The sequence below is a fragment of the Bombina bombina genome, chromosome 1 (genome assembly GCF_027579735.1).
Source record: "Bombina bombina isolate aBomBom1 chromosome 1, aBomBom1.pri, whole genome shotgun sequence".
NCBI lineage: Eukaryota > Metazoa > Chordata > Amphibia > Anura > Bombinatoridae > Bombina > Bombina bombina.
In genome coordinates this window covers 717,225,960-717,239,073 of record NC_069499.1, presented here as the reverse complement: position 1 = coordinate 717,239,073, position 13,114 = coordinate 717,225,960, and the positions used below count along the sequence as shown (strand labels likewise).

Genomic DNA, 13,114 nt, shown 5'->3' with positions numbered 1-13,114 from the left:
GTCCAAGGGGATGCCCTTCCGCAGGCCAGATTGGACAATTGTAACAACGGACGCCAGCCTTCTAGGTTGGGGCGCAGTCTGGAATTCCCTGAAGGCTCAGGGATCATGGACTCAGGAGGAGAGACTCCTTCCAATAAACATTCTGGAATTAAGAGCAATTTTCAATGCTCTTCTGGCTTGGCCTCAGTTAGCAACTCTGAGGTTCATCAGGTTTCAGTCGGACAACATCACGACTGTGGCTTACATCAACCATCAAGGAGGAACAAGGAGTTCCCTAGCGATGATGGAAGTCTCAAAGATAATTCGCTGGGCAGAGTCTCACTCTTGCCACCTGTCAGCGATCCACATCCCAGGCGTGGAGAACTGGGAGGCGGATTTTCTAAGTCGCCAGACCTTTCATCCGGGGGAGTGGGAACTTCATCCGGAGGTGTTTGCCCAACTGCTTCATCTTTGGGGCAAACCATATCTGGATCTCATGGCGTCTCGCCAGAACGCCAAGCTTCCTTGTTACGGATCCAGGTCCAGGGACCCGGGAACGGTACTGATAGATGCTCTGACAGCACCTTGGGTCTTCAACATGGCTTATGTGTTTCTACCTTTCCCGATGCTTCCTCGATTGATTGCCAGGATCAAACAGGAGAGAGCATCAGTGATTCTAATAGCGCCTGCGTGGCCACGCAGGACCTGGTATGCAGATCTAGTGGACATGTCGTCCTGTCCACCATGGTCTCTGCCTCTGAGACAGGACCTTCTGATTCAGGGTCCTTTCAAACATCCAAATCTAATTTCTCTGAGGCTGACTACATGGAGATTGAACGCTTGATTCTATCAAAGCGTGGATTCTCGGAGTCAGTGATTGATACCTTAATACAGGCTAGGAAACCAGGTTACCAGGAAAATTTACCATAAAATATGGCGTAAATACTTATATTGGTGCGAATCCAAGAGTTACTCATGGAGTAAGGTTAGGATTCCTAGGATATTGTCTTTTCTACAAGAAGGTTTAGAAAAGGGTTTATCTGCTAGTTCGTTAAAGGGACAGATTTCAGCTCTGTCTATCCTTTTACACAAACATCTGGCAGAAGTTCCAGACGTTCAGGCTTTTTGTCAGGCTTTGACTAGGATTAAGCCTGTGTTTAAGACTGTTGCTCCGCCGTGGAGCTTAAACTTAGTTCTTAACGTTCTGCAAGGTGTTCCGTTTGAACCCCTTCATTCCATCGATATCAAGCTGTTATCTTGGAAAGTTCTGTTTTTAATGGCTATTTCCTCGGCTCGAAGAGTCTCTGAGTTATCGGCCTTACATTGTGATTCTCCTTATCTGATTTTTCATTCAGACAAGGTAGTTCTGCGTACTAAACCTGGGTTCTTACCTAAGGTAGTCACTAACAAGAATATCAATCAAGAGATTGTTGTTCCATCATTGTGCCCTAACCCTTCTTCAAAGAAGGAACGACTTTTGCACAATCTGGACGTCGTCCGTGCCCTAAAATTTTATTTGCAGGCAACTAAAGATTTTCGTCAAACTTCTTCCCTGTTTGTCGTTTATTCTGGACAGAGGAGAGGTCAAAAAGCTTCGGCTACCTCTCTCTCTTTTTGGCTTCGTAGCATAATACGTTTAGCCTATGAGACTGCTGGACAGCAGCCTCCTGAAAGGATTACAGCTCATTCTACTAGAGCTGTGGCTTCCACTTGGGCCTTTAAGAATGAGGCCTCTGTTGAACAGATTTGCAAGGCTGCAACTTGGTCTTCACTTCACACTTTTTCAAAATTTTACAAATTTGACACTTTTGCTTCTTCGGAGGCTGTTTTTGGGAGAAAGGTTCTACAGGCAGTGGTTCCTTCCGTGTAAAGATCCTGCCTGTCCCTCCCGTCATCCGTGTACTTTTAGCTTTGGTATTGGTATCCCATAAGTAATGGATGACCCGTGGACTGACTACACTTAACAGGAGAAAATATAATTTATGCTTACCTGATAAATTCATTTCTCCTGTAGTGTAGTCAGTCCACGGCCCGCCCTGTTTTTTACGGCAGGTCTAAATTTTAATTAAACTCCAGTCACCACTGCACCCTATAGTTTCTCCTTTCTCGTATGGTTTTGGTCGAATGACTGGATATGACGTAGAGGGGAGGAGCTATATAGCAGCTCTGCTTGGGTGATCCTCTTGCACTTCCTGTTAGGGAGGAGATATAATCCCATAAGTAATGGATGACCCGTGGACTGACTACACTACAGGAGAAATGAATTTATCAGGTAAGCATAAATTATATTTTCTTAAATCAAATGTTACATTTGAAATTTTGGATGTGGTTCTTCAATCTAATTACGATCATTCGAAAACCGGAAAAAACATTTGATTACCGAATGTTAATGGTTTTTAATTCTTATCAACATTCAGTTGTCCAAAACGAATGTCCACAGGACTATTCGTTCAACCAAATTAATTACACTTTCAGCACATTCACCCATCCCTAATTCCAATGTTCTTCACATAGGGAAATATGTTCTAAGTATTTTTAAATAGATATTCCTATACATATATGTATGTACTATGTATCTATACCTATATATAATCATTCATATATATTTATATATATATATATATATATATATATATATATATATATATATATATACATACACATAAGTTATAGATATTTATTTTACCAAAAAACATAAATTATGTATAACATTATTATATGTCAAGAACATTGGAATGTGAAATATGTTGGGATAGTGCACTTGAGAAAATGTGCTTGGGTGTGAAGTTTTTTTCCCACTTTTCCTGCACTATTGAAGTCTATGGGAGAATACATTAACGAGGCGTCAGGTTAGCGCGCAAGTAAAAATATTTTACTTTCAACTTATAATGCGTGCGGTGTAAGGCACAAAATTGCTACTTAATACTTTTTTCTAAGTAAGGTTACAAGTATTTTTTACAAAGGAACAAACTTAAAAAAGGGGCCATTTTACTTTGGTTTTCTATGAAAGGCATAAAATTGTGAAAAAAAAATAACTTTTCATATAGACCACGAATATTGCAAACAAACATTAATTAACAAGCATAGTTTGCTTACAAATCGGCGTCCATACAGCCTAATTATACACTGCATATTTTCTTTGCATTTCTCTTTAAGCAAGAAAATATACGGCGGCATTGGGTATATGGACACAGATTTGTACACAAATCGCCTCAAAATACTATGCAAGTCTTTATAAATAGAGGCCTTAGAGGGAACATTGAATACAACCCAACGGTAATATGTAAATCTTTACTGATAGATGATTGAAACAGTAACATATATTGGGGGTCATTATGTAAATTAAGTCTTCACCTTTTCATTTTATAAATGGAAATGTAACCACAAGATTAGCTATAGGTCAAGGACATCTGAACGCTTGATATAGCTGTAAGTAAATTAACTAGGCTTTAGGAAAGGAAAGAGAGATTTTGTACATAATGAGTGGAGTAGAATTTTAATAAGAACGAGGAATGGTGTTTAGAGGTGGCTTCTGGTGAGCATTAGTAGATTAAAGGGGCAACATGAAGTCAGAATATAAATCTGCTTAGTTGACAAGAAATGGAAGTGGCATAAGAAATACAGCAATTAGTAGAAAGCTAGAAGGAGAGACGTGCAGTATTGGGATGATCAATACACGAGAGAATGCATTAATAAGGATTAGCAGGAAGATTAGGAGGGAGGATCTGAATGTAACCTTCAGGCAATATATTTTTCGGGATTGGACTGAGAGGAGAGCAAATATATTGACTAATAACAGATAAATAACTATCCTAGATGTATTGAAGAGTCTGAAGTGATGAAGCACCGTCCAGCACGAGACTCTTAGGATTAGATTAGTGTTATGTGATCCCTGGTGATGTTTAGTGATTTTCTAGTATGGTTTGAAATGATTTGTGATTGTCCTTGTTTTTTAGACATATAACTGTCAGAAGTTTTGGGTTGTGTGACTAGCGCTGGGTCAGTGTCAGTTTCCGCTTCAGACTAGTAGTGGTAGCGATGCAGTGACGCTAGTGATAGAATTATGTTCTCTAACAAATCAAACCATATCATGTTATCACTTTAATGGCCCTTTAAATGATTAACATTGTTTTTTTTTTTTTTTTCACTTTGTACAGTGTATTCTGTCAAAATAATAAAAAAACTTATTTCCTTAAGCATTTTAAAACAGTTTCCTTTTCTCACTAAGAAAGTGTTAAACACATAGACAAACTCACTTACCTGGTGTAGTGCATTGCCATTCCAAATATGGATAAGGCCAATGAGCCAATCAGAAGTGGAATAATTATTTGTCCTCCAATCACTGTTCATATCCTAATTTTGAGCAGTAAAGGCATGTGCCAGGTACACAATTTTAACTATATGCTTAGCTCTTTAGTGATGGTTAAAGACATAGGGCTCCATATACAAATGCAATATACAAACCCTTGTAGAGCATATCCTGACACCACACGTTATAAAGCAGTGATTACAAGACCACTGCTTCCCAACCTCTCCTCTACCTCTGAGGTGGTGGCATTAAAGCACCCCAGACTATGGTTTCCAGGTGTCCAGTATTCATCTGGTCAGTCTACTATCTCAGCAGGCTGTCCAGTAAAATCTATGCAAAAAATACTGAACATGGTAATGTTAAAGTCCCCTGAGAGGAAACTAAGTTTTAAAGGTATCCTATTTCTTAGCACATTACAAATAGGACACAGAAAGAAGTTACCTGTGCACTTACTGCCCTTTGTGATACTGGAAGACAAGGAGGAGGTAAAAAACATTGTCTTATGTGTTACTGGTAGTCATGGGAGGAGTTACATTATTTGTGCGTCACTTGGAGCCTCATGGACACATCTCTGCTCTGTCTTTTCTTACAATCAAGGTTAAGGGCGTACATACATTGTTCTGTGTGCTGCTGGCAGTTAAGGGGGTCAGATCACTGCAGTTTCTGTGTTACTGGCAGCCAAAGAGATAAAATCATGTATTTGTGTCTCATTGGCATCCTAAGGGATACAGTGACTGCTCCGTTGTGAACAATATATATGGCAGTATCAAGGATGGGGCACAGGATAGAGCCAGTGCCCAGTCAACTACAGGTTAGAGGACAGCTGGCAACCTTTCCTTAAGACTGATCCTCCCAGAGGAGAGTGACAACCTCTGCTTTTGCTGGATTGTTAGCACTAGAGGGCGGGGCTGATAAACCCATACCCCCAAATATTGATAAATAGGGGCCTGAGTGCGAAACAACTACTGTATCAAGATAGATCATTTTATTTTTAAACTAAAATGTCCTTTTAATACAATTTAAAAAACAACAACATGTTTTATTTACTGAAATGAAGCAAAAGGATGCACTGAAGTAGCGCATCAGTTTTAATTTGTCGTTATCTGTGCTCACAGGGTTTGAAATATCAGAATACCAGAAGAGGCAAGCGGCGATGACTGTGCGGAAAGTCAGCAAGCAGAAAGGTACGGCTCATTTGTTGTACTTCAGCAGCCTATGACTGCAAGGCTGCTACGTACCTGATAAATGAATCCAATTTATTCAAATCCATTGAGTGTAGAAAGAAATAAAGTTTATGTTCAGCGCTTTGAAATCCTCCCTGGCAGAAAGGGGGTAAATAAAATCACATTTTTTATCATGTTTTACTGTCAGACAATTATGAAAGACATTTTTGTACATTTATCACACTTTTATATGCAACAACATGCAGTAGTCAAATTGTGTCACTCAAAATAAAAAAGAACAGTTATAATATCTATTTTTTTCAATGTGTATGCTATAGAGACTTAATTTAAACACAGCACTTTTACTAATTGTATGAAATCTCTACTGGATGTTATCTCTCCATAGATATATAAATAAAAATAAAGCTTATAATCTTTTTTAGAAACTAAAATGTCAAGATTCAGTTTTCGTTGAAAAACATATCAACGTTTTTCCTCATGTTAAAGTGTAGGTTTTTTTATTACATATATCCTGTGACTAGCTTTTTCAACTGGAGTAGAATGTAAGATTTTGTAACTTCCGTGGTGTGAACTTATTTTAATTCAAAGGAGGTTACAGTGTCATGACAAAAAAGAGATTGGTATTAGTATGGAAATCCCTCCTTAAATTAATACTTGAGCTTTAGTAGAAAATATTTTTATGCAACAATAATATTTTTCCTAATGTTCTGAGAGTAAAATTCAGGGGTCACAGCCCATATAGCTAGATAGTAAATAGTATGTTAAATTATATGACTCAATATCTATATATTGCCTTATCTTTCATAGTGTAAGTGACTAACTCATTTGGATAATATATTCCAAATAGTGTGCCATATTCTATGATAATGTGACTTAAAGGGATAGAAAGGTCAAAAATAAATTGTGCATGGGTCCATTTCAATTTGAAATAGAAGCATTTTTGCAATATACGTTCATTAGCAAAAATGCTTCTAGTAAAAGTTTTTACTATTTTGTTGCAGGATACACATATACTATGAGGGCTTGTGCACCAGTATTCAATATTAACAACTTTCCTATTTACTTCTATTAACTAATTTGCTTCATTCTTTTGATATCCTTTTATCAAAAACATATCTAAATAGGCTCAGTAGTTGCTTATTTGTGACTGCACATAGATGCCTCGTGTTATTGGCTAACCCATGTGCATTGCTATTTCTTCAACAAAGGATACCTGAAGAATGAAGCAAATTAGATAAAATAAGTAAATTGGAATGTTGTTTAAAATTGTATTCTCGGTCCTAATCATTAAAGAAAATGTTTGGGTTTAATTTCCCGTTAATTTGTGTCATAAAAGCCCCCACTGACACAGGCCCTACATTTAGCCAGTGCTACCTAGGTTCTGAACCAAAAATGGGCTGTCTCTTAAGCTTAGATTCCTGCTTTTCAAATAAAGATAGCAAGATAACTAAGAAACATTGATAATAGGAGTAAATTAGAAAGTTGCTTAAAATTGCATGCTCTATCTGCATCATGAAAGAAAAAAAGATGGTTTAGTAACCCTTTAAATATTAAACAGCTTTAACCCCTTAATGACAACTGACGTACCAGGTACGTCATGCAAAAATTAACTGTTAATGACAATAGACGTACCTGGTACGTCAGTTGTCTAACAGAGTGCTGGAAGTGATCACAATCGCTTCCAGCAGCTCTGAGGGTATTGCAGTGATGCCTCGATATGGAGGCATCCTGCAATACCCCTTTACAAGCCTCCGATGCAGAGAGAGCCACTCTGTGTCCCTCTCTGCACCGGTAGTGATGGTGCCGATGGTGCCTTTGTCCGGTGGGAGGAGGGAGCGTGTGCGCACGTGCACGATGCGTGCGAGCGTGCATGTGGGCGCGCGTGCACATGCGCGCATTAGCCACATTGACACCAATGAAAAAGGAAGGGGAAAAAAGTTTTTTTTTTTTTTTTTTTTTTACATTTAAAAGGATCTGGGAGGGGTGGGGGTATTGTGGGGGGCTGCTACACTACAGAAATAATTAAACATACAAATAAAAGTTATAAATAAAATTAAAATAGTTTGGTTTGTGGGGCCAAACTGGGTACTGGCAGACAGCTGCCAGTACCCAAGATGGCGGTAATTAGGTAGGGGAGAGGGTTAGAGAGCTGGAGGGGGGATCAGGGAGGTTGGTGCTAAGGCAGGGGTCCATCACAACTAAAATATTTTATCATTTTTATTTAAAAAAAAAAAAACTCTTTTATTTAGTACTGGCAGACTTTCTGCCAGTACTTAAGATGGCGGTAACAATTGTGGGGTGGGGGAGGGAAGAGAGCTGTTTGGGAGGGATCAGGGGGTGGGATTTGTCAAGTGGGAGGCTGATCTCTAAAATTAACCCTGCAAGCTCCCTACAAGCTACCTAATTTAACCCCTTCACTGCTGGGCATAATTCACGTGTGGTGCGCAGCAGCATTTAGCGGCCTTCTAATAACCAAAAAGCAACGCCAAAGCCATATAAGTCTGCTATTTCTGAACAAAGGGGATCCCAGAGAAGCTTTTACAACAATTTCTGCCATAATAGCACAAGCTGTTTGTAAATAATTTCAGTGAGAAACCTAAAATTGTGAAAAATGTAAAGTTTTTTTTTTTATTTGCTCGCATTTGGCGGTGAAATGGTGGCATAAAATATACCAAAATGGGCCTAGATCAATACTTGGGGTTGTCTACTACACTACACTAAAGCTAAAATTAACCCTACAAGCTCCCTAATTAACCCCTTCACTCCTGGGCATAAAACATGTGTGGTGCGCAGCGGCATTTAGCGGCCTTCTAATTACCAAAAAGCAACCACAAAGCCATATAAGTCTGTTATTTCTGAAAAAGGGGATCCCAGAGAAGCATTTACAACCATTTGTGCCATAATTGCAGAAGCTGTTTGTAAATAATTTCAGTGGGAAACCTAAAGTTTGTGACAAAATTTGTGAAAAAGTGAACTTTTTTTTTTTTTTATCGCATTTGGCGGTGAAATGGTGGCATGAAATATACCAAAATGGGCCTAGATCAATACTTTGGGATGTCTTCTAAAACAAAATTTATACATGTCAAGGGATATTCAGGTATTCCTGACAGATATCAGGGTTCCAAAGTAACTAGCGCTAATTTTGAAAAAAAGTGGTTTGGAAATAGCAAAGTGCTACTTGTATTTATTGCCCCATAAATTGCAAAAAAAGTAAAGAACATGTAAACATTGGGTATTTCTAAACTCAGGACAAAATTTATAAGCTATTTAGCATGGGTGTTTTTTGGTGATTGTAGATGTGTAACAGATTTTGGGGGTCAAAGTTAGAAAAAGTGTGTTTTTTTTTCCATTTTTTCCTCATATTTTATCATTTTTTTTTAGTAAATTATAAGATATGATGAAAATAATGGTATCTTTAGAAAGTCCATTTAATGACGAGAAAAACGGTATATAATATGTGTGGGTACAGTAAATGTGTAAGAGGAAAATTACAGCTAAACACAAACACTGCAGAAATGTAAAAATAGCCATTGTCATTAAGGGTAAGAAAATTGAAAAATGGTCCGGTCATTAAGGGGTTAACTAATGTAAAACAATATATTTTTAATTACTTTAATTTTTGAAATTTGATATGTTTGACACTCATTTTAACTGTAAAGTCCCTTGTGTTAAAATAATTGCAAAAAATGTGTTTGATTTGATCCCCTATTGCACATATAGGGCCATATTACAAGTGACATGCTATTTTTGCGCGCCACATTTGGATAATACATTTCAATTATGTGTGAATGATGCAGAGGGAGGGGGAATTTAATGTTGGGCAAGGGATCTGGGAGGGGGGGAGATAGGGTATTGAGGGGGGCAACTACACTACAGAAAACTTGTATTTAGAAATTAGCAAAATAAAAAAGCATTTTTTGGGGGGCAAACTGGGTACTGGCAGACAGCTGCCAGTACCCAAGATGGCGGCAAATAGTAGAGGGGGAGGGTTAGAGAGCTGTATGAGGGGGATCAGGGAGGTTTGAGGCTAAGGGGGGATCCAGCACTGCAGAATCAGTATAAATAAAAAAATGCTTTTTATTTTAGTACTGGCAGACTTTCTGCCAGTCCTAAAGATGGCAGTGACAATTGTGAGGTGGGGAGGGAAGAGAGCTGTTTGAGGGGGGTCAGGGAGGGATCAGGGGGTGGGATGTGTCAGTTGGGATGCTGATCTCTACACTAAAGCTAAAATTAACCCTACATGCTACCTAATTAACCCCTTAACTGCTGAGCATAATACAAGTGTGGTGCACAGCGTCATTTAGCCATAATTGTACAAACTGTTTGTAAATAATTTCAGTGAGAAACCTAAAGTTTGTGAAATTGTTAATGTTTTTTTTTATTTGATCGCATTTGGCTGTGAAATGGTGGCATTAAATATACCAAAATGGGCCTAGATCAATACTTTGGGTTGTCTACTACACTAAAGCTAAAATTAACCATCCAAGCTCCCTTATTAACCCCTTTACTGCTGGGCATAATACATGTGTGATGCATAGCGGCATTTAGCGGCCTTCTAATGACCAAAATGCAATACCAAAGCCATAAAAGTCTGCTTTTTCTGAACAAAGGGGATCCCACAGAAGCATTTACAACCATCTCTGCCCTAAATGCAGAAGCTGTTTGTAAATAATTTCAGTGAGGCACCTAAAGTTTGTGAAAAAGTTAGTAAAAAGTTAACAATTTTTTTATTTTGCGGTGAAATGGTGGCATGAAATATACCAAAATGGGCCTAGATCAATAATTTGGGTTGTCTACTAAAATAAAATATATACATGTTAAGGGATATTCAAGGATTCCTGACAGATATCAGTGTTAAAATGTAACTGGCTAATTTTGAGGGGTAAAAAATGGTTTTGAAATAGCAAAGTGCTACTTGTACTTATTTCCCTATAACTTGCAAAAAAAAAGCAAAGAACATGTAAACATTGGGTATTTCTAAACTCAGGACAAAATTTAGAAAGTATTTAGCATAAGAGGTTTTTTTGGTGGTTGTAGATGTGTAACAGATTTTGGGGGTCAAAGTTAAAAAATGTGTGGGGTTTTTTTCATCATATTTTATAAAAAAACAATTATAGTAAATTATATGATATGATAAAAATAATGGTATCTTTAGAAAGTCCATTTAATGGCGAGAAAACCTGTATATAATATGTGTGGGTACAGTAAATGAGTAAGAGGAAAATTACAGCTAAACACAAGCATGCAATTTTAAGCAACTTTCTAATTTACTCCTGTTATAAATGTTTCTTCGTTATCTTGCTATCTTTATTTAAAAAGCAGCAATGTAAAGCTTAGGAGCCAGCCCATTTTTGGTTCAGAACCTGGGTTATGCTTGCTTATTAGTTGGCTGAATGTAGTTCTCTCTTACACTTTATGCTAGGCCTAAATTTTGTTTGTGTTTGAGCAAACGCATTTACTTTGAACATACTAACAATAGCTCATCATTTGTAATCTAGCCCATAATGTGCTTAATCCCTGTTCACATTAAATATAAATGCAAATGATTCAATATAGCCTTTAATCTAAATTATATATTAATTGCATCTGCAATGTAAAACAAAAATTGTTTAATGTGTATTTAAATTATGGAAACTATATCAATTAAATAATGGCCTTGAGGGAAATTAAGGAAAAAACACAAATAACTAGGCTCTATAGTTTGTTATACTTCTATATAATACCCTGATAAATGCAATAACATAAATAGCTGAATGCTAGAAGCCCTAATGACATATTTATGTCCCCTTGCATCTGCTTTTCAAGTGACTATGCCTCATTTAGTCATCTTCCTTGTACGATTCTATTAGATTAACTATTTAAATGTATTGTTGTTCCCTCTGGCATTAAAGGACTTAAATATTATTAGCTATGTATGCAGCACATTAGAGTCTAATGACACAAACCATGCGTGAATGAGTTAAGGCTGCTATAAATAGCGAGACATTCCTGGGAGTCAATAATGAGACTGGCACAGCAGATGTGACAGATGTGAGAAGCTGTAGTGTACTGTAAGCGCTCCTGTTAATTTTATTGCTCGCTTGGGAACATCAGGGGAAAGTCCTTTAGCTAAAGATGCTTAGTGCTTGCCTGACCTCTGGGAAGGGACATACAAAGAGCTAGGAAATGCTTTCTGAAAGTTGTAGGTAAATTAAAGTGCAGGTATGTCACTAATGTGTAAAGAATTGTTCCAGTATTCTACTTAAAGGGACAGTGTATATTAGGTAAGCAGCAGATAAGAGTCCATTGCATTTAAAGCTGGTGCAGAAACACCCTTTATAAAGGGCTGGTCTTTCTCTCCCATTCCCCACTGGGAGACTTATTTCTTCTGTTTCTTGTTTACATAGCTTTTCTGAAGCCAGTAGTCATGTTCTGACATTTATAGAAGAGTTGGAGGATTTGACAGAAAACACAGGTATTTCAAATGACAAGATAAAGATAGATAATTTGTAAACAATTGAATATACTCCAGCAGGTAAAATTGATCATTAGGACCATATTAAAGGGGAGAAAAATTCACAGAACACTGTGGGCTATATTACAAGTGGAGTGCAACCGTTTGCGCTATAGCAATAAGGAGTATATTGCAAGAGTAAACGCTGGTATTACAATTTGAAAGTAAACGTGATCGCGTCAGCGCAACACACAATTTACTCTACAATCATTACAGCGATTTCAGAGCTGTGGTTAACTGTTTGCCGAAATTAAAAAGTTTCACAAAACACTTCAATAATACATTACAAAGTACACTTACACTCATAATAACACTAGCCAATAGGGTTGCACCGATACTAGTATCGGTATCAGTGCGATACAAGTATTTGCATGAGTACTTGTACTCGTGCAAATGCTCCGATTCTTAAACCGATACCTTTAGATCTTAGATCTTACCCATATCCCATAGATCTTGTGGTGTTTTTTCAAACTGCATGTTCCCATTTCATTTTCAGATGGAGTGGAGACATAACTAAAAATTGTTCACTTTTGTTCTGCAAATACAAATTGCTGTTATTTGTATTATTGTATTATTGCTGTTATTTGCAGTGCTCCAAAAGCTGCTACTGTACAGCTGGAAGCCTACATGGGAGAGATCACTGTACCTCATTCAGACAAACCCCTGAAGTACTGGGCAGTTTATAAACTGAGATTTAATGACCCAAAAATATCTTTCTGCCCCATGCAGTAGTGTGAAAAGTGAAAGACTGTTCAGCTTAGCGTCAAACGTCCTTACTGATAAAAGAAACAGACTTATAGCTGAACATGCAGAGATGCTTCTGTTCCTTAATAAGATCTTGCCACTAACTTTTGAAAAAATATTCTAATTGATAGATTGCCTGTTATTCTGCTAGTTCTCATCTCTTGCACAATTATGTTAAAAACATACTGTACTCTGAGGAACATCCTTAGCTTATATAATTGCAGGAAGAGTGTTCATAGGACAAATTAAGTTAATTCCTATAAACACTAATCCTACAATTATAGGACTAGATTTAGATTACAGTTTTACCAATGCTCTGTTCACACTTCCAACTCCATAGACTTTAATGGAGTTGGACATGTAATGAGAGTATTGGTAAAGCTTACCGGTCAAATGTAATCTACC

The 13,114-nt window shown here is 37.5% G+C and overlaps 1 protein-coding gene across 1 annotated transcript in view; it reads left to right on the top strand.

Annotated features, from left to right (window-relative positions):
• Positions 1 to 13,114, top strand: part of ARHGEF9 (Cdc42 guanine nucleotide exchange factor 9) — a 916,750-nt gene that overhangs the window by 879,959 nt on the left and 23,677 nt on the right. Inside the window, exon 13 of the mRNA XM_053699217.1 lies at positions 5,404 to 5,472. Within this exon, the coding sequence (XP_053555192.1) occupies positions 5,404 to 5,472 (69 nt within the window). The remainder of the gene's footprint in view (positions 1 to 5,403; positions 5,473 to 13,114) is intronic.